This window comes from Tachyglossus aculeatus, chromosome 3, assembly GCF_015852505.1.
Source record: "Tachyglossus aculeatus isolate mTacAcu1 chromosome 3, mTacAcu1.pri, whole genome shotgun sequence".
NCBI lineage: Eukaryota > Metazoa > Chordata > Mammalia > Monotremata > Tachyglossidae > Tachyglossus > Tachyglossus aculeatus.
In genome coordinates, this window is record NC_052068.1 from 17,379,108 (window position 1) to 17,406,270 (window position 27,163).

At 43.0% G+C, this 27,163-nt stretch overlaps 1 protein-coding gene across 1 annotated transcript; it reads left to right on the forward strand.

Moving 5' to 3' along the window:
• The first annotated feature begins 253 nt into the window (after window positions 1-253).
• PTPN20 (protein tyrosine phosphatase non-receptor type 20) lies at window positions 254-18,623 on the forward strand. Its single transcript, XM_038744338.1, has 6 exons — window positions 254-400; window positions 3,757-3,847; window positions 6,624-6,958; window positions 10,079-10,294; window positions 13,535-13,597; window positions 18,217-18,623. The coding sequence occupies exons 1-6, from the start codon at window positions 287-289 to the stop codon at window positions 18,295-18,297; spliced, it is 900 nt and encodes a 299-aa protein (XP_038600266.1). The 5' UTR covers window positions 254-286; the 3' UTR covers window positions 18,298-18,623.
• The last annotated feature ends 8,540 nt before the right edge of the window (window positions 18,624-27,163 follow it).

Below are 27,163 nucleotides of genomic sequence, written 5' to 3' on the forward strand. Positions count from 1 at the left end.
TTCAAGCCATTCAGTTTGGACAGCATCCATGTCCCATGTGAGGCTCACAGTCTTTATCCCCGTTTAACAGATGAGGTGACTGAGGCATGGAGAAGCTAAGTGACTTTCCCAAGGTCACAGAGCAGACAAGTGGTGGAGCTACGTTTAGAATCTAGGTCCTTCTGACTCTCAGATCCAGGCTCTATCCATCAGGTATTAAGCATAACTTGACATAAACACAAATTGCAGGTATTCTTATATTTCCTAAACAGGCACTCTACTGGTTTCCGAGGAAGAATTGGCTCAGATGACTCAGATTAAGCCAACGGTAACTGGTGTTCAACTGAAGTCAATAATTGACACACTGGTGGCAACCATTGAACAAAAAATGGAGACACATGAGATCTACAAGGAGTTTATGGTAATTATTTTAGCATTGCTTACTTTTTATATACACCCTTTTCTTACACTTGGGATCAGCAAGATTTAAAAAACAAATATTTCTCCTACTCTCAAACTTGGGATCAATGAGATTTAAAAAACAAATATTTTCCCTACACCTGTCTTTATGTATGTATGTTTAGGGATACTACTTGAAGGGATTTCTTCTCACTATCTGATCTGGAAAATGTTAGATTTATGGATATATGTTTGGATATATGGATGTATACGGAAGACTAATCCATCATGAATACATTAGGTACTATATAGCTAGAAGGAAAGTTACTTTAATTAATTAATCAAACAACCAATTGTATTTATTGGATGTTTACTGCGGGCAGAGCACTGTACTAAACACTTGGGAAACAGTCAATAGACATATTTCCTGCCCATGATGAGCTTACAGTCTAGAGTGGGAGACAGACATTAATAGAAATAAAGTAAATTAACAGAAGTAATACTTATACAGTATGTGGTTCTATATCTTTCACAAAGACATAAGCTATGTCAGATCAATGATCCATAAAGCCACTATTGTTTCTCTAATACTACTATTACTCATAATAGTGATAGTGGTAATTGTTAAGCAGTTACTGTGTCAAGTATTGTACTGTGCTAAATGCTGGTGAGTGATTTACACCTCAGTACATCGGCTACAATACAATCTGACTGGATAATAATGATGATGATGAACAACAATAATAAAAATAACAATTGTAGTTATATTTAAGTCTTTATTATGTACCAACTATTGTACTAAGAGCCTGGGTAGTTACAATCCTGCTGGACATAAGTCTGTGTCCAAAATGAGGCTTTACCCTGACTCTGAGTAACGAGGAGCCTGAAGTTCTGCCCCTGTAGCCACAGCTCCCTGCTGACTTTGTTTTTTTTATTTTGCGTATTGCGTTTGTGTCCTAGACCTTTACGAGTTTTTTTATACTTTATCGTTTCATTGCTCTTGATGTGTCTGTGGCCCATCCCCTGCTCCCCTCATAATAAGAATAACAGTAATTATGGTACTTGTTAAGCACTCACTATGTGCCAAGCACTGTTCAAAGCTCTGCGGTAGATGCATGTTAATCAGGCTGGACACAGTCCCTGTCTCACATGGAACACACAGTCTTAATCCACATATTATAGATGAGGTAACTGAGGCCCAGAGAAGTGAAGTGACTTACCCAAGGTCACACGACAGACAGGTGGCGGAGGTAGGATTAGAGGGCAGATCCTTCTGACTCCCAGGCTGGTGTTCTATCCACTAAGCCATGCTGCTTGTAAACTCACTGAGGGACAGTGACTGTGTTTAATTAATAATAGTAATAATGGCATTTATTAAGCACTTACTATGTGAAAAGCACTGTTCCAAGTGCTGGGGAGATTACAAGGCGATCAGGTTCTCCCACAGGGGGCTCACAGTTTCAATCCCCATTTTACAGATGAGGTAACTGAGGCACAGAGAAGTTAAGTGACTTACCCAAGGTCACACAGCTGGCAAGTGGCGGAGCCAGGATGTGAACCCATGACCAAACCCATAACACGGACTCCAAAGCCCGTGCTCTTTCCACTGAGCCATGCTGCTTCCCACTGAGCCACGCTGCTTGTAGCCGATGTACTGATGGAATTCCCACTTGTATCCTCTTTCCCAGCTCTTAGGTCAGGACCCTGCAAACAGTCAGCACTTAATAGAGAATGCAGGGGCTCAGTGGAAAGAGCCCGGGCTTTGGAAACTTGAGAAGCAGCATGGCTCAGTGGAAAGAGCATGGGCTTTGGAGTCAGAGGTCATGGGTTCAAATCCCAGCTCTGCCAATTGCCAGCTGTGTGACTTTGGGCAAGTCACTTAACTTCTCTGGGCCTCAGTTACCTCATCTGTAAAATGGGGATTAAGAGTGTGAGCCCCCTGTGGGAGAACCTGATCGCCTTGTAACCTCCCCAGCACTTAGAACAGTGCTTTGCACATAGTAAGCACTTAATAAATGTTATCATTATTATTATAGTAAGCACTTAATAAATGTCATCATTATTATTATTATTAATAGGTACTATTAGTACTGTTGATCAATCAATCAATCAATCATAATTAGAGAGCACTTACTGTGTGCAGAGCACTGTACTAAGCACTTGGGATAGTCTTGTCTTATGCTGTCGAGTCACCTCTTACCCATAGCGACACCATGGACACATCTCTCTCAGAAAGCCCCACCTCCACCTGCAGTTATTTTGACAGTATATCCCTAGAATTGTTTTGGTAAAAATCCAGAAGTGGTTTTACACTGCCTTCTTCCGCGTGCAGTAAAATTGAGGTTCTACCCCTGACCCTCTCCCATGCCGCTGTTGCCTGCAAAGGTGGGTTTTGACATAAGTCCGTGTTATGGGTTTGGTCATGGGTTCACATACCGGCTCCGCCACTTGTCAGCTGTGTGACCTTGGGCAAGTCACTTAACTTCTCTGTGCCTCAGTTACCTCATCTGTAAAATGGGGAATGAGACTGTGAGCCCCCCGTGAGACAAGATTGCCTTCCACTTACTAGCCACTGCCCAAGCTAGGAATGGAATGGGTAGGCCTCTGCTCGACTCTCCCTCCCATAGTCAAGACTGGTAGAATACCGAAAACTCTCCAGGTGCAATCTTGAGAGGGGTCTTGGGGGGGTACAATTTAATAGACACCTTCCCTGCCCACAGCAAGCTTATGTTACTTTGGCTCTCCTGCTAGCTAATTAACTGACAAATTAGCGGAATAATCAACCACAGCTCCAAGGTCTCTTTAGAGAAGCAGCGTGGCCCAGTGGAAAAAGCACGGACTTGGGAGTCAGAGGTTGTGCCTCACTTCACTTCTCTGTGCCTCAGTTCCCTCATCTGTAAAATGCGGATTAAGATTGTGAGCCCCACCTGGGACAACCTGATTACCTTGTATCTCGCCCAGCACTTAGAACAGTCCTTGGCACATAGTAAGCGCTTAATACCATCCTTATCATTTGTTAATGTGTTTTGTTTTGTTGTCTGTCTCCCCCTTCTAGACTGTGAGCCCGCTGTTGGGTAGGGACCGTCTCTATATGTTGCCAACTTGTACTTCCCAAGCACTTAGTACAGTGCTCTGCACACAGTAAGCGTTCAATAAATGCGATTGAATGAATGAATGAATTTCCCAACTGACATCTGTGAACTAGGTTGCCTTCTGTGTATTTCCCAGCACTTACAGGAACATCAGCTGACGCTTTGAAGCTCTTGCTTGGAGGCTTTGAATCAGATGTAGGGTTCTCTAGGTTTGGGCATAAAGGAAAATGCTCCTATTTTTGTTGCAGGAAAAATATGGCGTTTCATGTTTCTTACTTGTTTTTAGGCTCTAGAACAAATTAAGCCACTTGATGACTGCCACTATGGAAAAGCTCCAGAAAACAGAGAAAAAAATAGATACCGCGATATTCTTCCATGTAAGCAAACAACGGTTTACACAAATTCTCTCTTAGAGTGGAATTAGTCTCTTAGTCCATAAGATTTAGGAACAAAAACAAAGCCCAGCATTTGCAGATGATCCATTAAATTTGGGTCAGAGCGATTGTGACTAAAAATGATTTCCACCTAATGTAGGATGTTAGGGTTGCCATTATGAAAAAAAGATGATAATTGAAAGGGTTGTGGAACAGCAGAACGGACTATAAGGATCATTTGTGAAATCAGCAGCGGAGATGTTTAAAGAAAAGATAGATCATTACCTTTTGAGACAGTGTATGGGTACCCCTTAGAGGAAGTCAGTCATTTTTTGAGCACTTACTGTGTGCAGAGCACTGTACAAAGCCTTTGGGAGAATACAATACAACAAGGAACAGACACATTCCCTGCCCACAGTGAGGTTGAGGGGGAGACAGACACTAAAAATGGACTGGTAGATTGTCTCTTAAGATTCCTTCTACCCTCATAATTCTAGATTTTCCAGGTCACATGGGCAGGGAATGTGTCTACTAATTCTGTTGTATTGTACTTTGCCAAGCACTTGAGAAACAGCATGGCCTAATAGATAGATCACAGGCCTGGAAGTTCTAATCCCACCTCTGCCACTTGTTCACTGTGTGTGACCTTGGGCAAGTCACTTAACTTCTCTGGGCCTCATTTCCCTTATTAGTAAAGCAGTGATCAATCAATCAATCAATCGTATTTATTGAGTGCTTACTGTGTGCAGAGCACTGTACTAAGAGCTTGGGAAGTACAAGTTGGCAACATATAGAGACAGTCCCTACCCAACAGTGGGCCAACAGTCTAGAAGGGGGAGACAGAGAACAAAACCAAACATATTAACAAAATAAAATAAATAGAATAGATATGTACAAGTAAAATAAATAAACACAGTAATAAATATTTACAAACATATATACATATATACAGGTGCTGTGGGGAAGGGAAGGAGGTAAGATGGGGGGATGGAAAAGGGGACGAGGGGGAGAGGAAGGAAGGGGCTCAGTCTGGGAAGGCCTCCTGGAGGAGGTGAGCTGTCAGTAGGGCCTTGAAGGGAGGAAGAGAGCTAGCTTGGCGGATGGGCAGAGGGAGGGCATTCCAGGCCAGGGGGATGACGTGGGCCGGGGGTCGATGGCGGGACAGGCGAGAACAAGGTACGGTGAGGAGATTAGCGGCGGAGGAGCGGAGGGTGCGGGCTGGGCTGGACAAGGAGAGAAGGGAGGTGAGGTAGGAGGGGGCGAGGTGATGGAGAGCCTTGAAGCCCAGGGTGAGGAGTTTCTTCCTGATGCGCAGATTGATTGGTAGCCACTGGAGGTTTTTGAGGAGGGGAGTAACATGCCCAGAGCGTTTCTGGACAAAGACAATCCGGGCAGCAGCATGAAGTATGGTTTGAAGTGGGGAGAGACACGAGGGTGGGAGATCAGAGAGAAGGCTGATGCAGTAGTCCAGACGGGATAGGATGAGAGCTTGAATGAGCAGGGTAGCGGTTTGGATAGAGAAGAAAGGGCGGATCTTGGCAATGTTGCGGAGCTGAGACCGGATTAAGACTGTGAGCACCTTGTGGAATAGGAACTGTGTCCAAACTGATTAACTTGCATCTACCCCTGTGCTTAGTACAGTGCCTGGCACATAGTAAGCACTGAACAAATACCATTTTAAAAAAAAGGGTAAAATTTAACCTTTTTAGACAACATCAAGAACTAGGACGCCAGAGAGTAAGTGGAAATTTCACTTTTTGACAGTTACATTATGGTTGCACTAAAGAGTTTGGGGGTTGTTGGTGAGTGTGACTATTGAACTGTTTCTGCTGTGTTTGGTCTTGAAGGATAGTTTAAAGATCAATCTACTTAGGAGAGAAGGAAATCATGAAGATCCAGACACATTAATGAATCCCAGCAGAAATACTAAGATTCCACCTTCACATTACAAAAATCATTAAGAAATAAAGACTTCCAGTTAGTCCCTTGAAACTCCTATGACTAAATTTTACATGAAATCAAAAATGGTCCCTCCAAAATGCACCATTGTTACACAGGACCAATTCATTCATTCAATCGTATTTACTGAGCGCTTACTGTGTGCAGAGCACTGTAGTAAACGCTTGGGAAGTACAAGTTGGCAACATGTAGAGACGGTCCCTACCCAACAACGGGCTCACAATGTGATCCTTTAGATTTGAAATCCTTTCTGGGGCCTCTGCATGTAATTTGGAGAAACATCATGGTTTAATAATAACGGTTTAGTGGAAAGAGTATGGGCTTGGGAGTCAGAGGACCTGGGTTCTAATCCCAACTCTACCAATTGCTTCTGGGTCATCTTGGGCAAGTCACTCTGTGCCTCAGTTTTTTCAGCTGTAATATGGGGATACCATGCCAGTTAATAATAATGGCATTCATTAAGTGCTTACTATGTGAAAAGCACTGTTCTAAGATCTGGGGAGGTTACAAGGTGATCAGGTTGTCCCACAGGGGGCTTGAAATCAATCCCAGTTGTCCCCAGTTCCAGTTGTCTCCTCCTCCTGTTCCCCCTGTGAGCCCTGTGTGGGACAGGAACTGTATCCAGTCTGATTAACTTGTATCTACCCCAGCACTTAGAACAATGCTCAACACATAGAGAGCACCTAACAAATATAATAACAATAATAATAATGATGATAATAATAATGTAGTTGTCATAGAACCTCGTAGAAAAAGAAATTGCAAAGACAGATTTAAATTCGGGCAGTTTGGGTTATTTCTGTTTCTGCTTCTGTTACAGATGATGAAACACGTGTTCCTCTAGGAGAAGAGAAGGGTTACATCAATGCAAGTTACATCAGAATAGCCATTTCAGGAGAAGAGCTTTTCTATATTGCAACTCAAGGCCCCCTGGCTGGAACCATCGATGACTTTTGGCAAATGGTTTGGGAGCATCAATCCAATGTGATTGCCATGATAGCCAGAGAAAAAGAGCAAGGAATAGTCAAATGCCATCATTACTGGCCTGATTCTCCCACTCATTCTTTGAAGCTGAGGCACTATGACATCACGCTGGAGTGTTATCAGATCTTGAAGTTCTTTATAATCCGAGTGATTAAAATGGTTGAAAAGGAGGTGAGTCTTAAAACAATCTGTAACCAGGGGAATTACATATTATGTTATTATGATCATTATTATTAATTAAGGTGGATACAGTCCTTCTCTCATAGGGGGATCACAGTCTTAGTAGGAGGGGGAACAAGGGTTTAATTCCCTTTTTAGAGTTGAGGGAACTGAGGTACGGAAAAGGTAAATGACTTGCCCAGGGTCACACAGAAAGCAGGTGATAGAGTCAAGATTAAAACCCGAGTTCTCCGTCTTCCAGCTCTGTGCTGTTACCACTAGCCCACAACTACTTCTTTAAATTCATAAGGGAAAAGAGAATTCATTAGAGAAGCAGCATAACTCAGTGGACAGAGCCCGGGCTTGGGAGTCAGAGGTCGTGGGTTCTAATCCCGGCTCCACCGCTTGTCAGCTGTGTGACTTTGGGCAAGTCACTTCACTTCTCCCGGGCCCGGGCCTGGAATGCCCTCCCTCTGCCCATCCGCCAAGCTAGCTCTCTTCCTCCCTTCAAGGCCCTGCTGAGAGCTCACCTCCTCCAGGAGGCCTTCCCAGACTGAGCCCCTTCTTTCCTCTCCCCTCGTCCCCCTCTCCATCCCCCCGTCTTACCTCCTTCCCTTCCCCACAGCACCTGTATATATGTATATATGGTTGTACATATTTATTACTCTATTTATTTATTTATTTATTTTACTTGTACATTTCTATCCTACTTATTTTATTTTGTTGGTATGTTTGGTTCTGTTCTCTGTCTCCCCCTTTTAGACTGTGAGCCCACTGTTGGGTAGGGACTGTCTCTATGTGATGCCAATTTGTACTTCCCAAGCGCTTAGTACAGTGCTCTGCACATAGTAAGCGCTCAATAAATACGATTGATTGATTGATTGATTGATTCTCTGTGCCTCAGTTCCCTCATCCGTAAAATGGGGATTAAGACTGTGAGCCCCATGTGGGACTCCGTGATAAGCCTTGTATCCACTCCAGCGCTTAGAACAGTGCTTTGCACATAGTAAGTGCTTAACAAATGCCATCATTATTATTATTATTATTATTGGATTTAGGCGGCAGCTAGATGATGCAAACAATTGATAACTCTCCTGTATTTTGTTTCCAAAGCATTCTTCACAGACCAAGAATGTGTAGGGTGAGAATCTGATTGGATTTGGAGGGTGGTTCCAGCATGATTCACACCCTGTCCTGTAGTTAATTCCCTCTTGTGAGCAAGCAGAGAAGCAGCATGGCCTAGAGGATACAGCAGTGGACTGGGAGTCAGAAGGATTTAGGTTCCAATCCCAACTCCACCACCTTTAAAAATAATAATAATAATAATGATGACATTTTTATTAAGCGCTTACTATGTGCCAAGCACTGTTCTAAGCACTGGGGAGTTTACAAGGTGATCAGGTTGTCCCACGTGGGGCTCACAGTCTTAATCCCCATTTTACAGATGAGGTAACTGAGGAACAGAGAAGTGAAGTGACTTGCCCAAAGTCACACACTGACAAGCGGTGGAGCCGGCATTTGAATCCATGACCTCTGACTCCAAAGCCAGGGCTCTTTCCACTGAACTGTGTGACCTAGGGAGAGTAACTTCACCTCTCTGTGCTTCAGTTACCTCATCTGTAAAATGGGGACTAGGACTGTGAGCCCCATATGGGACAGGGATTGTGTCCCACCCTATTTACCTTTATCCAGCCCAGTGCTTAATACAGTGCCTGGCATATAGTACTTAACAAATACCACTATTTTTATTATTATTACCATAACACCCTGGAAAGGTGGGCCTTATATGTTATGCTTTTGTTTGCAATCTGACAATAATTATTATTATTACGGTATGTATTAAGAAACTTACTAGATGCTCAGTAACGCACTTGGAGCAGACACAAGAGAATACCATAGCACTTAGTACAGTGCTCTGCACAACAATAAATTCCAGTGATGGATTGTTTGATTGACTGATCCAAATCGTCTTTGCTCTTCTTTTTTTTTTGATAGTATTTATTAAGCACTTACTATGTGCAAAGCACTGTTCTAAGCGCTGGAGAGGTTACAAGGTGATGAGCTTGTCCCACAGGGGGGCTCACAGTCTTAATCCCCATTTTACAAATGAGGGAACTGAGGCCCAGAGAAGTTAAGTGACTAGCCTAAAGTCACACAGCTGACAAGTGACGGAGCCGGGATTTGAACCCATGAACTCTGACTCCAAAGCCCGGGCTCTTTCCCACTGAGCCACACTAGCAGCAGCATGCAGCCTGCCCTAGTGGATAGAGTTCAGGCCTAGGGGTCAGAAGGATCTGGGTTCCAATTCCAACTCCACCACTTATCTGCTGTGTGGGATCTTGGGCAAGTCACTTCACTTCTTGGTGCCTCACTTACCTCATCTGCAAAATGGGGATTAAGACTGTGAGTCCATGTGGGACAGGGACTGTGTTCGCTCTGATTAGCTTGTATCTACCCAGCGTGGCAAAGCAGATAGAGCACGGGCCTGGGCATCAGCAGGTCATGGGTTCTAATCGTGGCTCCTCCACTTGCCTGTTGTGTGACCTTGGGCAAGTCACTCCACTTCTCCGGGCCTCAATTACCTTATCTGTTAAATGGGGATTGAGACTGTGAGCCCCACATGGGACAGGGACTGTGTCCAATCCGACTGGCTTCTATCCACCCCAGTGCTTAGTACGGTAGCGTGGCTCAGTGGAAAGAGCCCGGGCTTTGGAGTCAGAGGTCAAGGGTTCCAACCCCGGCTCTGCCAATTGTCAGCTGTGTGACTTTGGGCAAGTCACTTAACTTCTCTGTGCCTCAGTTACCTCATCTGTAAAATGGGGACTAAGACTGTGAGCCCCCCTGTGGGACAACCTGATCACCTTGCAACCTCCCCACTGCTTAGAACAGTCCTTTGTACATAGTAAGCGCTTAATAAATTCCATTATTATTATTATTAGGGTGCCTCACACAAAGTAAGTGCTTAACAAATACCATAATAATCATTGTTATGATTACCCTAGCATTTAGAACAGAACTTGACCCATTTCAGTGCTTAGAACAGTGTTTTGCACATAGTAAGTGCTTAACAAATGCCATCATTCTTCTTCTTCTTATTAACCAGTATTATCATCGTTATTATTTTTATTCCAGACAGGAAAAGTGCACTTGGTAAGACACTTGCAGTTCACCAACTGGTCGGACCACAGCACTCCCCAGATACCTGACTATCTTGTGAAGTTTGTGCGTTACATGAGGAAGGTTCACCAGACGGGGCCAGTCGTAGCCCACTGCAGCGCGGGCATCGGCAGGACTGGAGTTCTCCTCTGTGTGGACAGTCTGCTGTTCGCTATAGAAAAAGACTTGAGCGTAAGTATTAGAACCAAACCAACGGTCACAACTTTTACGGCAAGTGATAATAATAATGATGGCATTTGTTAAGTAACCTCTCAGGGTCACATCGGGAGAGTTTCCAGTCCTCTTCCAGTCTCGACTAAGGGAGGGAGAGTCAAGCAGGGCCCTATCCATTCCATTCCTAGCTTTTAGACTGTGAGCCCACTGTTGGGTAGGGACTGTCTCTATATGTTGCCAACTTGTACTTCCCAAGCGCTTAGTACAGTGCTCTGCACACAGTAAGCGCTCAATAAATACGATTGATTGATTGATTGGTTGATTGATTGGGCAGTGGCTAGCGAGTGGAAGGCAATCTGCTACAAGTCAAAACTCACCCGTGGCAGCAGTGTGGGAGAGAGAGTCTAGACTAGTAAGCGCTCAATAAACACGACTGAATGAATGAATATATGTATATATGTCTGTACATATTTATTACTCTATTGATTTATTTATTTTACTTGTACATATTTATTCTAATTATTTTATTTGATTTATATGTTTTGTTTTGTTGTCTGTCTCCCCCTTCTAGACTGTGAGCCCGCTGTTGGGTAGGGACCATCTCTATATGTTGCCAACTTGGACTTCCCAAGAGCTTAGTACAGTGCTCTGCACACAGTAAGCACTCAATAAATATGATTGAATGAATGAATATTTATTACTCTATTTATTTTACTTGTACATATTTATTCCGTTTATTTTATTCTGTTAGCCCACTGTTGGGTAGGGACTGTCTCTATATGTTGCCAACTTGTATTTCCCAAGCGCTTAGTACAGTGCTGTGCACACAGTAAGTGCTCAATAAATGATTGAATGAATGAATACTTATTACTCTATTTATTTTACTTGTACATATTTATTCTATTTATTCTATTTTGTTAGCCCACTGTTTCGTAGGGATTGTCTCTATATGTTGCCAACTTGTACTTCCCAAGCGCTTAGTACAGTGCTCTGCACACAGTAAGCACTCAATAAATATGGTTGAATGAATGAATGTTTTGTCTTGTTGCCTGTCTCCCCCTTCTAGACTGTGAGCCCGCTGTTGGGTAGGAGCCATCTCTATGTGTGGCCAACTTGTACTTCCCAAGCGCTTAGTACAGTGCTCTGCACACAGAAAGCGCTAAATACGATTGAATCGAACGAAATACGGTTGAATTAATGAGGGCGGAGACTCAGGTTTACTGCACAGAAGGTGGCAGTGATAAACCGCTTCTGTGGTTTTTCAGAAGAAAACTCTCTGGATCCACTACCCGAACAATTGCAGATGGGGAGCGGGGCAATCTGGGATGGATGTGCCCATGGTGTCGCAAGTCCTTCCCCATCCCACCCGCCTTACCTCCTTCACCTCCCCACAGCACCTGTATATATGTTTGTATGGATTTATTACTCTATTTATTTTATTTTTACATATTTATTCTATTTATTTTATTTTGTTAATATGTTTTGTTCTCTGTCTCCCCCTTCTAGACTGTGAGCCCACTGTTGTGTAGGGACCGTCTCTATATGTTGCCAACTTTTACTTCCCAAGCGCTTAGTACAGTGCTCTGCACATAGTAAGCGCTCAGTAAATACGATTGAATGAATGAATGAATGAATATTTTTCTGTCTCAGTTCCCTCATCTGTAAATTAGGGATTAAGAGCAAGAACCTATATGGGACAAGGACTATGTCCAACCCAATTATCTTGTATCTACCCCAGTGCTTAGAACACTGCTTGGCACATAGTAAGTGCTTAAAAAGCACCATAATCATTATTATTATTATTATTATCATTATTATCAAGCACTGTTATAAGCACTGGGGTAGATACAAGCTAATTGGTTTGAACACAGTCCCTGTCCCACATGGAGCTCACAGTCTTACTCTCCATATTACAGATGAGGTAACTGAGGCACAGAAAAGTGAAGTGACTCTTCCAAGGTCACACAGTGGACAAGTAGCTGAGCCGGGATTAAAACCCAAGTCCTTCTGATTTTCAGGCCTGTGCTCTATCCACTAGGCATGCTACTTCTCTAGTCAATGGAGGGGTACATTTTGAGGGACCTTATTTAGGGATTTCTAAAAACTGCATTTGTTCTGGAAAGGGGAAAGATTGAGGGTTTCAGAAAACTGGGATCACCTCCAGACAATTGAGTCCTCTTTCCATAACTTCAGCCAGGCAAAGGTCTAAGGAAAGCCCCAAATTGTCGCAAAGACTGAGATTGACTTATTTGCACACAAATAAGTGCTCAGTAGATACCACTGATTGATTGATTGATTGACACTGAGTTACCCTCCTGGATTATTCAATCATTCAATCGCATTTATTGAGAGTTTACTATGTGCAGAGAGCCGTACTAAGCGCTTGGGAAGTACAAGTTGGCAACATATAGAGACAGTTCCCACCCAACAATGGGCTCCCAGTCTAGAAGGGGAGACAGACAACAAAACAGAACAAGTAGACAGGTGTCAATGCCATCAGAATAAATATAATTATAGCTATATATACTTCCTTAATAAAATAGAGTTGTAAATTTGTACAAATAAAATAGAGTAATAAATATGTACAAATACATACAAATTCTGTGGGGAGGGGAAGAGGGTAGGGCTGGGGTGATGGGGAGGGGAGGAAAAAGGGGGGAAGCACAGTCTGGGAAGGCCTCCAGGAGGAGGTGAGTTCTCAGTAGGGCTTTGAAGGGAGGAAGAGAGCTAGTTTGGCAGAAGTGTGGAGGGAGGGCATTATAGGCCAGAGGTAGGATGTGGGCCGGGGGTCGACGGCGGGATGGGCAAGAACGAGGCCCAGTGAGGAGGTTAGCGGCAGCAGAGGAGTGGAGGGTGCGGGCTAGGATGGAGAAGGAGAGGAGGGAGGGGAGGTAGGAGAGGGTGAGGTGATGGAGAGCCTTGAAGCCGAGAGTGAGGAGTTTTTGCTTGATTCGAAGGTTGACAGGCAACCACTGGAGATTTTTGAGGAGGGGAGTGACATGCCCAGAGCATTTCTGTACAAAGATAATCCGGGCAGCAGAATGAAGTATAGACTGAAGCGGGGAGAGACAGGAGGATGGGAGATCAGAAAGGAGGCTGATGCCATATTATGGATTATGGATGGGGGGTACGCACCAGAGTTCTAATGTGCCCTGCTACTTGGTCTGGGCTGTCTTAGATTGGGGCATACCATGTAATTATAAATGTTGTGCTTTTCTTTACTCTTTGATGGTGCAAATCAATGTCATCTCCTTGCAGTTCAACATCAAAAACATAGTAACTGCGATGAGAAAGCAACGTTTTGGCATGATTCAGACAAAGGTAAGGTCTCTCCAAGTAATCAAGAAGTAAATTGTAGAAAGGCAATCTAGGTCGAGGCAAAATATCCCGCAACCATTTTATTTTAGACTAATTGGCATGAGGCTATTTTGGTTATAAAATGATCTGGAGTGGGGTGAATCATATAGACATATTCGGTTCTCAGTTAACCTATCCATTGGTGATTGGTTGAAATCAGGAACAATTCAATTCCACAGATAATCCCCAAACCTCATTTTTTTTTTCTAATTTCATAACACTAAACATTTCATCACTGTTAGGGAGTAGTAAATTGGACTTCTAAGGTCTAACTCTTTTGTATCCCCCCTGGTGGAAGACATTATGAAGCAATTAATTGATCAGAAAGTAAATTGTGAATGGGAGAAGCAGCCAAAGGCCTAAATAATCCACAAATTTATTAATCAGCCCTGAATAATGAATACTATAAAAGTCCAACTCTGGTCAATCAAATTGAGAATGCAATTCCACTTTTCATTAAACTAATAGACAAAGTGTAACATACTTTGCAGCTGATTTAGTTGTAAAATGGAGTTGCTACTAATTAATTGTAATGGGAAATTTGTCTTTGACCAGCCTGAAAAATCTGACTCTCGGATTTACTAGATTAAATAATTTACTCTAGGACCCGTGCTGCAACTAAGCAAGACACAGTGGCCAAGTTCCAAAGAAAAATAGGGAATTTAAGAAAAATAGGACTAGAGCTAGGATTTTTATAGGACTCTACCCTAAAAGAAGGAGTCACACTTTAATATTTCTTTTCCCAAGTCTTTATTCAATCAATGGTATTTATTGAGAGCACTGTTTTAAGCGCTGGAGAGAGTACAATAAAATAAGGTTGGTAGACACAAATTCTTACCGTTAGTGAATTTCCAGTTTAGTCAGCACTCCAGAGCTATAGAATCAAGAATCTGAGGTCTGAGAAGTACAGTTTGAAGTACTATAACCAGCAGGGTTAGAAAGTTCCTGTAATATTTAGCTATTAAGTTGAACTTCCAAGGGAAGGTTATTGGGAACTGGTGTCAGTAGTCAGTAAGTAAGTGAGTCAGTAGGTCATGTGTTCTAATTCCTGCCCCGCCACTTGTCTGCTGTGTGACCTTGGGCAAGTCATTTCACTTCTCTGTGCCTCAGTTCCCTCATCTGTAAAATAATGATAATAATCATGGTATTTGTTAAGCACTTACTATGTGCCAAACACTGCTCTAAGTGCTTGGATAGATTCAAGGTAATCAGGTTGTCCCACATGGGGCTCTCAGTCTTAATCTCTATTTTACAGATGAGGTAGGTGAGGCACAAAGAAATTAAGTGGCTTGCCCAAGGTCACACAGCTGACGAGTGGCGGAGCCGGAATTAGAACCCCATCCTCTGACTCTCAAGCCCATGCTCTTTCCACTAAGCCGCGATGGGGACTGAGACTGTGTCCAGTGCAATTTGTATTGTATCTATGTACAGTGCCTGGCCCATAGTAAGTGTTTAACAAATATCATTATTATCATTATTATTGTTATTATTATTAATTCCAAGCCAAGAAACTATTAGCAGCTGGGAAAAGATATGCCTGCTCCCTCTTGCCTAAGGGAATAATGCATACAGGGCAGCTCCTAAGATATAAGCTCACTGTGGGCCCAAAATGTGTCTACCAACTCTGTTGTACTCTCCCACAGTGTTTTGCACAAAGTAAGCACTCAATGAATATCAGTGACTGATTGACTGATGGTCAGTGATGTCCTTGGCACTCATTGTAATGCAGTATTGTCATAAGGTCTTAGGAGGCCTTCCCAGACTGAGCCCCCTTTTTCCTCTCCTCCTCCCCAACCCCCCCGTTGCCCTACCTCCTTCCCCTCCCCACAGCACCTGTATATATATTTGTACAGACTTATTACTCTATTTATTTTACTTGTACATATTTACTATTCTATTCATTTTGTTAATGATGTGCATCTAGCTTTATTTCTATTTATTCTGATGACTTGACACCTGACCACATGTTTCGTTTTGTTGTGTGCCTCTCCCTTCTAGACTGCGAACGCGTTGTTGGGTAGGGACCGTCCCTATATGTCACCGACTTGTACTTCCCAAGCGCTTAGTACAGTGCTCTGCACACAGTAAGCGCTCAATAAATATGATTGAATGAATTAATGAATAAGGAACATTTTGGAGAATCCAACCAAAATTATAATGTTTCCTCTTTGGGCAGAGTACTGGTGTGGCCCTCCTGGGTCGCTTTTAACAAAGGTGCTGCTTCCGAGATTTAGCAGTAGGAATTGAGTTGTAGGGAAGTTGGGTCAGAGAAGTAGTGTGGGATAATGGATGGAGCACAGGCCTGAGAGTCAGAAGGACCTGAGTTCTAATCCCGGCTCTGCCACTTGTCTGCCGAGTGACTTTGGACAAGTACCTTAACTTCTCTGTGCCTCAGTTACCTCATCTGTAAAATAGGAATTTAGACTGTGAGCCCTATGTGGGACAGGGACCGTGGCCTACCCAATTATCTTGTATCTATCCCAGAGCTTAATACAGTGCCTGGCACATAGTAAGCACTAAGCAAATATTATTATTATTACTTCTAAAAATTATGTTCAGTGCTGTATCTCGGACAAGGGGAAAGACCAGGTGATAAATAGGCAGTCTAATATAAAATGCATTCATTCATTCAGTCAATCATATTTATTGAGCTCTTACTGTGTGCAGAGCATTGTATTAAGTGTTTGGGAAGTACAAGTTGGCAACATATAGAGACGGTCCCTACCCAACAAGGGACTCACAGTCTAGGAGGGGGAAACAGACAACAAAACAAAACATATGGACAGGTGACATGTCATCAGAATAAATTGAAGTAAAGCTAGATGCACATCATTAACAAAATAAATAGAATAACAAATATCTACAAGTAAAATAAAGTAATAAATCTGTACAAACATATATACAGGTGCTGTGGGGAGGGGAAAGAGGTAGGGTGGGGGGGATGGGGAGGAGGAGAGGAAAAAGGGGGCTCAGTCTGGGAAGGCCTCCTGGAGGAGGTGAGCTCTCAGTAGGGCTTTGAAGGGAGGAAGAGAGCTAGCTTGGCGGATGTGAGGAGTAAGGGCCTTCCAGGCCAGGGGGAGGATGTGGGCCAGAGGTCGACAGCGGGACAGGTAAGAATGAGGCAAAGTGAGGAGGTTAGCGGCGGCAGAGGAGCGGAGGGTGTGGGCTGGGCTGGAGAAGGAAAGAAGGGAGGTGAGGTAGGAGGGGGAGAGGTGATAGACAGCCTTGAAGCCGAGACTGAGGAGTTTCTGCTTGATGTAAGGTTGACTGGCAACCACTGGAGACTTTTGAGGAGGGGAGTAACATGCCCAGAGCATTTCTGCATAAAGATGATCCGGGCAGCAGTGTGAAGTATAGACTGAAGTGGGGAGAGACAGGAGGATGGGAGATCAGAGAGGAGGCTGATGCAGTTGACAATAAGCCCCTTGAGGACAGAGATTGTGCTTACCAACTTTTGTATTGTACTCTTCTGAGTGTGTAGTACAGTGCTCTACACCATGTAAGAGCTCATTAAAGAGAAGCAGCATGGCTCAGTGGGAAGAGCACGGGCTTGAGAGCCAGAGTTCGTGGGTTCTAATCCCGTCTCCACCACTTATCAGCTGTGTGACTTTGGGCAAGTCACCTAACTTCTCTGTGCCTCAGTCACCTCAATCTGTAAAATGCAGATTAAGACTGTGAGCCCCACGTGGGACAACCTGATCACCCTGTATCCCCGTAGTGCTTAGAACAGTGTTTTGCATATAGTAAGCATTTAACAAATACCATCATTATTATTAAAGGTCACCGATTGACTGAATGGCCACCCTAGCAGCCACCCAACAAATCAAGGAAGTGCATCCTTGATAGTCTAATCTTGGTTTGAACTGCAAAGCAGCATAGAGTAGTGGGAAGAGAATGGCCCCTGGAGTCAGTGGACCTGAGTTCTAATTCCAGCTCTGCCAAGCACTTGCTGTGTGACCTTGGGCAAGTCACTTGATTTCTCTGTGCCTCAGTTTCCTCAATTGTAAAAAAATGAGGATTTTCTCCCTCCTGCTTAGACAATGAGCCCCATGTGGGCCTGGGACTGTGTCTAACCCGGTGAATTTATACAGTCATCTAAACTGCGAGGTCACTGTGGGCAGGAAATGTGTCTTTTTGCTGTTATATCGTTCTCTCCCAAGTGCTTAGTACAGTGCTTTGCACACAGAAAGCACTCAATAAATCTGGCTGAATGAATGAATACCTAGCCCAGAGCTTAGAACAGTGTTTGACACATAGTAAGTGCTTAACAAATCTAATGATAAGAGTGATATTGATAAGATAATAATAATAATAATAATGTTATCTATAGAATGTTCCCACCTACCTCCCCCTCTAGTGAGTATTTGTTCAAAATTCATGGTAATCTAGAACACCGCTGTGGGTGGATTTTTTTTCCCAAGGCAACTCTTGGGCATACGGAAGTAAAGCCATTTTAGAAACTGTTTAGATTTGTTGATCAAAATAAGAAGCTACAAACAAGCTTTCCAAAGAAGCTGATATTTGCATTCAGAATGTCACAAAACAAAATATCATGCTTAACTCTTTGTTATCTTCATCCATAGGAGCAGTATCAGTTTTGCTATAAAGTTGGGCTTGAAGTGCTACAGCATATTCTATTCACCAATCACAGGCCATCGCAATAAGGGATTCTTCTTTCCCTCTTCATCATGGAGTTGCCAAATGGCTCGAGGTCCCTCATAAAAAGAAGTTTGCTAGTCTTGGAGGAAATGTGCCGTGAAGGTGTTATATTTTTCGCACTTTGTTCATGTAGTTCGACCTCTCTAAAGAGACCCTAAATCGACATGATATGATTTGGGGTGAATGATTTTGCTCTATTGGTCAAGTTAGATGGTATGAAAACAACCCTTCCATCCCTGCGGGACAAGTATTACAGAAAAGAACTGGTTACTGGCTAGACAGCTGGCTAAAAGGATTATAGGGACCAATAAAGAGTTTTAAGTACATTCAATAAGCTTTTACTCTGGAAGGGCAGCTAAAGGGCATGGAAGCTTTCCAGAATTTTGCAAAATGTTCCTTCTGGGAGAGCACAAGGCTTGGAACCCCAGGAATAACACTGATTATCCATGCCTTACAGACATTTCAGGCAGGTTTGCTCCTTTATTCTGACTAAAGGATCTGTTAGCTTCTTGTGTGTTTTAAAGTCGGTTGTCTGATGAACTGAATTGTGAGAGCAAATCATAGGGTGGGCAAAAGAGCGCTGGAAATTAGAAAGGAGTAGTAAGGTATAAATAAAATGGAGGCAGCTTTTAGATTTCTTCTATAACCTTCTGGGAGTCCCGATCCCTTCCAGCTCCAAGCTTTTCCACAGATGTGCAGAGAAAGAAGGAAAACTGGTTGAATATGAACACAGATGTACAGACATGGTGGGCCAAATTCTTCCATTTCAATTTGTTAAACCATGTTTGTTGGTGTAGCCCAGGACCAGAAGGGATTTCTGGACTGTAGAAGGCAGGGAAAACTTTTATCCTGATTCCAACGTGAAATATCAAGCTTTATTTGTTCTGGTGTGTAAGTAGCAATGCACAGATTACAATAATAATAATAATTATAGTATTTGTTAAGCACTTACTATGTGCCGGGCACTGTTCTAAGTGCTACAAGCATGATATCTTGCTCACATATTACTTTCTTTTACCTAATTTCCTCCCTCTTAGGTTATTTAAGCATCAACTTGTTGTTCATGAATGTCTTTCCTAAATATAGATGTAGACATTCACAGACGTGTGTGTGGGTGGGGGGTTTTGTGTGTGTGTGTGTATGTGTGCTTATAGCAGACTTTTGGTAATATATTTTCTGTGAATTCCAATGAAACAGATCTCTCCCTTGCCCGTGGAAACTTGGAAATCAAAGTGATTTTTAAGGATACAAAACTAGCCCTTATTGAAATATATATATATATATATATATAATATATATTTACTGCATTTAAAAATGTGACACTGTGACAAGCAATCAATATTTAGGAAACTAGCTAATGTAAAAAACAATAACTCTAATGTAAACTAGAAGTGACTTAGCGAAATGTTAGCATTGCTGTGGAACCTGAACTATTAAGCACAGTTTAGATTTCCATAAAAATGACCCAGAAAAATGGAATTATATTTTGGATGCTAAGCATGATTTTTGTTCATTCTGTTCTGAATTCACAGAAATCAGCCCCTGGAAAGTGTTTGTTGACATTTGTTTGCTTTCCTATAAAAAGCTTATTAATTATTTATATAGCTGGTGCTTTAAAGCAGGACTTCTTGCTTTACAAGACTTGTAAAGTCCTGCTTCTGTTAGCTTCTTTGAAGCAGGAGTACCATTTCGTGTCTAGGTTTATTTCAATAGCTGACCTTCTAGTGCTTTATTTCCTGAATTGATAATCGGGCCATTTTTTATAAAATAATATAAACCTAAAATGCACAACAAATGTTGAACGTTTGGTACTAGATTCTATGCCATTTTTTTTCAGGAGAAATATTTACAGTGAACTACAAAAAGGTGTTTTTATTTAGCTGGGTCCTTAGCTATTCTCATAAAAACAATTACCATGGCCATTTAGTACCTGTGTCAAACATATTCTCTCTTTAACATATACATCACCTTTGCAGTTTTGTATTTTCCATGAAAATTAAAAGAGCAATTTCAAAAATATTGGCTGCTTGCTTTCAATTCAATCTTTCTCAGGGAATGTTCTCTTGAAAAATGTTTAATCTCAATAGTGACTTCTATAACAGATAGTAGCTGAAATTTGGCTCCATATTACCAAAGTAGGAGAATTGTAGATTCCATTGGGAGTAAGTATCTAAAGGCTGGTTTGGGCATCTTTGTTTGGACTTGAATCTGGGTTGATTCAATCATTTCAGGAATATTTTTGTAAGAGATTTATATGATGGAACTTTTAAAATTGGCCCCGAATCCATCTTTCCAAGTAACAGCATGATCCCTGTAAGTTCTTATTCAGGGTAATTTTTTTCCTTTCACTCTGCCCATCACATAATGCAATTATTGTTGGGTCAGTTTGCTTTTTAGGTTATAATAATTATAGTATTTCTTAAGCACTTACTATGTGCCAGGCACTGTAATAATAATAATAATAATGGTATTTGTTAAGTGCTTACTATGTGCAAAGCACTGTTCTAAGTGCTGGGGGAATACAAGGTGATCAAGGTTGTCCCATGTGGGGCTGACAATCTTAATCCCCATTTTACAGATGAGGTACCTGAAGCCCAGAGAAGTTAAGTGATTTGCACAAAGTCAGAAAGCCGATAAATGGTGGAGCCAGGATTAGAACCCATGACCTCTGACTCCCAAGCCCCGGCTCTTTCCATTGAGCCAAGCTGCTTCTCTAAGCCCTGGGTAATTCCCGCAGCAATAAAATATCATAATTGAAGTGCTCCAGACAAAAAAAAAAAAAAAAGGAGGCTTTGGTAAAACCCATTTCTCAACAGAGGTCTCTGTATTCAATGTTTTGGGAGTTCAAACTTGAAGTCCTGTTTCTTCTCCCCTTGATGTGATTGGTTTTGCATTTCAAACATTCTTTGGACCATGACCAGGGCCATGCCATATACCCTCAAGGAAACTGCATCCATTATTTGGAAAAAAGCAAGCAGAAAACAAGGTAGACATGAGTAGGAGCCCAGGAAAACCATTTTCAAACTTTGAATTGTAAAGACTTGATCAGAAATTCACTGGAACAATATATGAGCTGGAACATGATGATGATGATGATGATGATGGCATTGCTAAGCACTTAGTGTGTGCAAAGCACTGTTCTAAGCACTGGGTGATACAAGGAGATCAGGTTGTCACACGTGGGGCTCACAATCTTACTCCCCATTTTACAGATGAGGTAACTGAGGCACAGAGAAGTTAAGCGAGTTGCCTAAAGTCACACAGCTGACAAGTGGTGGAGCTGGGATTAGAACCCATGACCTCTGGCTCCCAAGCCCGGGCTTTTTCCACTGAGCCATGCTGACATTTGTTTCTAATATGGAAATTATATTTACCTTTTAAAATATTTCATTAAGCCCTGGAAGTTTGCAGCTAAAATGGCCAATTAGCTACTAATCAAGACATTTCCCTCCCCAAAAGTGTCCTGTTCTCCCACAAGAGACACAGATCTCAGTCAATAATTAATCAGTGACATTTATTGAAAGCTTATTGTGTGAAAGAGCATTCATTCATTCATTCATTCAATCATATTTATTGCATGCTTACTGTGTGCAGAGCACTATACTAAGTGTTTGGGAAGTACAAGATGGCGACATATAGAGACGGTCCCTAACAACAAGCTCACAGTCTAGAATGGGGAGACAGACAACAAAACATGTGGACAGGTGTCGTCATCAAAATAAATATAAATAAAGCTAGATGCATATCATTAACAAAGTAAATAAAATAGTAAATATGTACAAGTAAAATAAATAGAGTAATTAATCTGTACAAACATATATACCTGTGCTGTGGGGAGGGGAAGGAGGAAGGGTGAGGGGATAGGGAGGAGGAGAGGAAAAAGGGGGCTCAGTGTGGGAAGGCCTCCTGGAGGAGGTGAGCTCTCAGTAGGGCTTTGAAGGGAGGAAGAGAGCTAGCTTGGCGGATGGGCGGAGGGAAGGCATTCCTGGCCAGGGGGAGGACGTGGGCCGGGGGTCGACGGCGGGACAGGCGAGAACAAGGCCCAGTGAGGAGGTTAGCAGTGGCAGAGGAGCGGAGGGTGTGGGCTGGGCTGGAGAAGGACAGAAGGGAGGGGAGGTAGGAGGGGGCAAGGGGATGGACAGCCTTGAAGCCGAGAGTGAGGAGTTTTTGCTTGATGCGTAGGTTGACTGGCAGCCACTGGAGATTTTTGTGGAGGGGAGTAACATGCCCAGAGCGTTTCTGCACAAAGATGACCTGGGCAGCAGGAGCACCGTACTAAACACCTGGGAGAATACAACAGAGTTGGTAGTGACATTCCCTGCCCACAAGGAGTTTACAGTCTACAGGGGGACGTGAAACATTAATATAGTCAATCAATTATTGATATTTATTGAGCGCTTACCACGCTCAGAGTAATGTACTAGGCACTTAGGAGAGTGCAGTACAACAGAGTTAGAAGACATCTTCCCTCATGATCTAAAGAGAGAGACAGACAGCAAAAAAATTCTTGATAGGAGAATGAGACCCTCTCAGGGTTCGCACTTGGAGAGTTTCCAGTCCTCTACTAGTCTGGCTATGGGAGGGAGAGTCAAACAGAGGCCTAGCCATTCCATTCCCAGCTTGGCCAGTGGCTAGCGAGTGGAAGGCAATCTGCTACAAGTCAAAGCTCACCTGTGCTGGGCAGCAGCGGCGTGGAAGAGAGTCGAGGGCAGAGACTCGAGTTTACTGCGTGGAAGGCAGAAATGAAAAATTACTTGTGTATTTTTACCAAGGAAACTCTATGGGTACACTATTAGAATGATTGCAGATGGAGGTGGGACGCTCTGGGAGAGATGTGTCCATGGCATCGTTATGGGTCAGAAACAACGGCATAAGACAAGACAATGAGAATGAGAGAATTTAAGGATTGGTATGTAAGTAAATAGCAAGTGTGTAAAGAGGTACAAATCCAGGTTTCTAGGCAGCACAAAAGGGAGGGAGAATAGAAGAAATGGAGGGCTTGTCAGGGAAAGTTTCATGAAGAAGGTGTGATTTTAGGAGGGCTTTCAAGGTGGAGTCTTGGTGACCTGTCAGATATAAAAGCTGTATGCACATCATCAACAAAATATATAGAATAGTAAATATGTACAAGTATAATAGAGTAATAAATCTGTACAAATATATATACAAGTGCTGTGGGGAGAGGACTTGCCCAAGGTCACACAGCAGACATGTGGCAGAGCCAGGATTAGAACCGATGTCCTCTGACTCCCAGCCCCATGCTCATTTCTTCTAGACTGTGAGCCTGCTGTTGGGTAGGGAAAGTCTCTATATGTTGCCACCTTGTACTTCCCAAGCACTTAGTACAGTGCTCTGCACATAGTAAGTGCTCAATAAATACGACTGAATGAATAAATGAATGAATGAATATGAAGAGGGAGGAAGTTCCAGGACAGAGGGAGGGAATGGTGTAGTAAATAGTCTATAGTAAATAATAGATTTACTATTATTAGGCAGTGGTGAAATAGATGAGATTGCAGGACAGTGAAAAGGTTGGAGTTAGAGGAGTGAAATGTGTGGTTGAATTGTAGTAGATCAGTGAGGTAAATTAGATGGGGAAATGATGATGGCTGCTGGGAAGGGAATCAAGAGATCAGAAGAGTTGAGAAGTGAGAAGAGGGAGGTTCCTGGAGGGTCAGAGTAATTGCCAACATGGAGGGTGAAATCCCCAAGGATCAGAGATGGAGAAAGCAGTAAGAGCGGACAGAAGAAAAAGGCATTAGAGTTGGTTAGAAAGGCTGAGATGGAGCCAGGAAGTCGGTAGAAAGCTGTCATTAATAGCTACTACAGATGGGAGAGATAGATACTATGAAATTCAGTGGAAGAGAGGGTGAGAGAAGCAGCATGGACTACTGGTGAAGGAATTGGGGAACTTGAGTTCTAATTACTACTCTGACCGTTGTCTATTCTGTGACCTTGAGCCAGTCACTAAACATCTCTGGGCCTCCGTTCCCAAATCTGTAAAACGGAATTCAGTACGTGTTCTCCCTCCTACTTAGGTTGTGAACCTCATGTGGGATGGGAACTATATCCAACCCGATTACAGTCTATCAACCCCAGTGCTTAGTAGAGTGCTTGGCTCATAAGTGGTGAACAAATACTATTTTTACTATTGTTAGTTGTGTTGGAATTGGAGGGGTGTAGGTAAAACAATCGTAACATTGAAGAACAAGGAGCAAGCCAAATCTTCCCTCTTCCAATCAATCAATTATATTCATTGATCTCTTACTGTGTGCAGAGCACTGTATTAAGTGCTTGGGAGAGTGTAATACAATAATACGATAGAGTTGGTACACACATTCCCTGCCTACAACAAGCTTCAGTGTAGAGGGAGAACAGAACTTCTTATCTTCCCATCCAAATCCTGTCCTCCCCCTGAATTTCCTATCACCGTAATAATAATAATAATAACAATAATAGTATTTGTTAAGTGCTTACTATGTGCAGAGCACCATTCTAAGCACTGGGGAGGTTACAAGGTGATCAGGTTGTCCCACAGGGGGGTTCACAGTTTTGATCCCCATTTTACAGATAAGGTAATTGAGGTACAGTGGGTTGAGACTTTGAGCCCCAGATGGGACAGGGATGGTGACCAATCCCATTTGCTTGTACCTACGCCAGAGCTTAGTACAGTACCTGGCACTGAGTAAGCACTTAACAAATATTATTATTATTATTATTATTATTATTAATTCATTAATTCATTCATTCATTCAATCGCATTTATTGAGCACTTACTGTGTGCAAAGCACTGTGCTAAGAGCTTGGGAAGTCCAAGTTGGCAACATATAGAGACGGTCCCTACCCAACAGTGGGCTCAGAGTCTAGAAGGGGGAAACAGAGAGCAAAACAAAACATATTAACAAAATAAAATAAATAGAATAGATATGTACAAGCAAAATAAATAAATAAATAGAGTAATAAATACGTACAAACATATATGCATATATACAGGTGCTGTGGGGAAAGGAAGGAGGTAAGGCAGGGGGGATGGAGGGGGGAGGAGGGGGAGAGGAAGGAGGGGGCTCAGTCTGGGAAGGCCTCCTGGAGGAGGTGAGCATATTATTATTATTATTATTATTATTACTATTATTATAATTATTATTATTATTATTATCTCTTCCTTTGTTGTGGTCCTGGGCCTCCAGCGGTGGGGCTAGGGACGATGACCCTCCCCTTTGATCAGTCCTCGGGCACCCACTGGCAGAGGATGACGTTCCCTCAGCACAGTGTGGAACACAGGCCTTGGAGTCAGAAGGACTTGGGTTCTAATCCGACTCTACCATATGTCTGCTATGTGACCTTGGGCGAATCGCTTGCCTTCTCTGGGCCTCAGTTACCTCTTCTGTAAAACGGGGATTAAGAGTGAGAGCCCCTATGTGGGCGAGGGACTCTATCCAACCTGATTAACTTGTATCTACCCCAGGGCTTAGAATGATGTTTGGCACATAGGAAGGGCCCAACAAGCACCATTATTATTAGTATTATTATTAGTTTTCCTCAGTGGGGGAGGAGCATGGGTGGAACAGGCCCTCCCCTCGGCTCAGTTTAAGGCTCTTGGGGTGGTCAGCGGCACTTCCCTCAGACTTGATCCTAGGCCTCTGAGGTGAGGAGAGGAGCCAGATGGCTCTGAGTTCCTTGCCCCCTGAGCAATCCTAGGGGCCCTGCTGTGGTCATCGGCCCTTCTCTCAGCTGCTTTTAGAGGTGAGTGTGTATACGTCCGTCATTGACTTCACATTTTCCACAACACATAGGTGCTGTGGGGCTGAAGGCGGAGGTGAATTTCAAGTGATTAAAGGGGATGCTACTATTCTTTTAGCACAAGAATTTCACGTGATCTTAGCTTCCACCACGTTGCTTTTCCAGGCTCCCCTGCCATCCCATGCCATCTCTCCCCTGTACATCTTTGCTTCTGATTGAATAAATGGGGTATTGTGTGGCAATCAATCAATCAATCAATCAATCAATCGTATTTATTGAGCGCTTACCGTGTGCAGAGCACTGTACTAAGCACTTGGGAAGTACAAGTTGGCAACATATAGAGACAGTCCCTACTCAACAACAGTGGGCTCACAGTCTAGAAGGGGGAGACAGAGAACGAAACCAAACATATTAACAAAATAAAATAAATAGAATAGATACAGAAAGCTATATCTCTAGAAGCAGAATAATTATAATAGTGACATTTGTTAAGCACTTACCAAGTCCTGGGGCGGATACTAGATGGGTTGGATTCAGTCTCTGTTCCACACGGAACTCCCAGCCTTACCAAGTCCTGGGGCGGATACTAGATGGGTTGGATTCAGTCTCTGTTCCACACGGAACTCCCAGCCTAGTTGGGAGAGAGAGCAGATATTGAATCCCCATTTTACAGATGAAGAAAATGAGGCACCAAGAAGTTAAGAGACTTGCCCACGGTCACACAGCAGAAAAGTGGCCAAGCTGGTATTAGAACACAGATCCTCTGACTCCCTCTTTCTACAAGTCCACATTGCTTCTCTGAGAGTGACAGTGAAACTATAGCGGAACCTGGTAAAAGTGGGAAGTCTGAATCCCTTATGCTTTGAGATCCCTAAAATCACCCCTTCCCCTCCTCAGTCCCTCCTCTCTCCGGCCTCCTCTTCAACTCTCTCATCTGGATAAAGCATGAGCCTTGGAGTCAGGAGGTCATGGGTTCAAGTCCCAGCTTCGCCACTTGTCTGCTGTATGACCTTGGGCCTTCTCTGGGCCTCAGTTACCTCACCTGTAAAATGGATATTGAGACTGTGAGCCCCACGTGGGATAGGGACTGTGTCCGAACTGATTTGCTTGCATCCATCCCAGTGCTTAGTA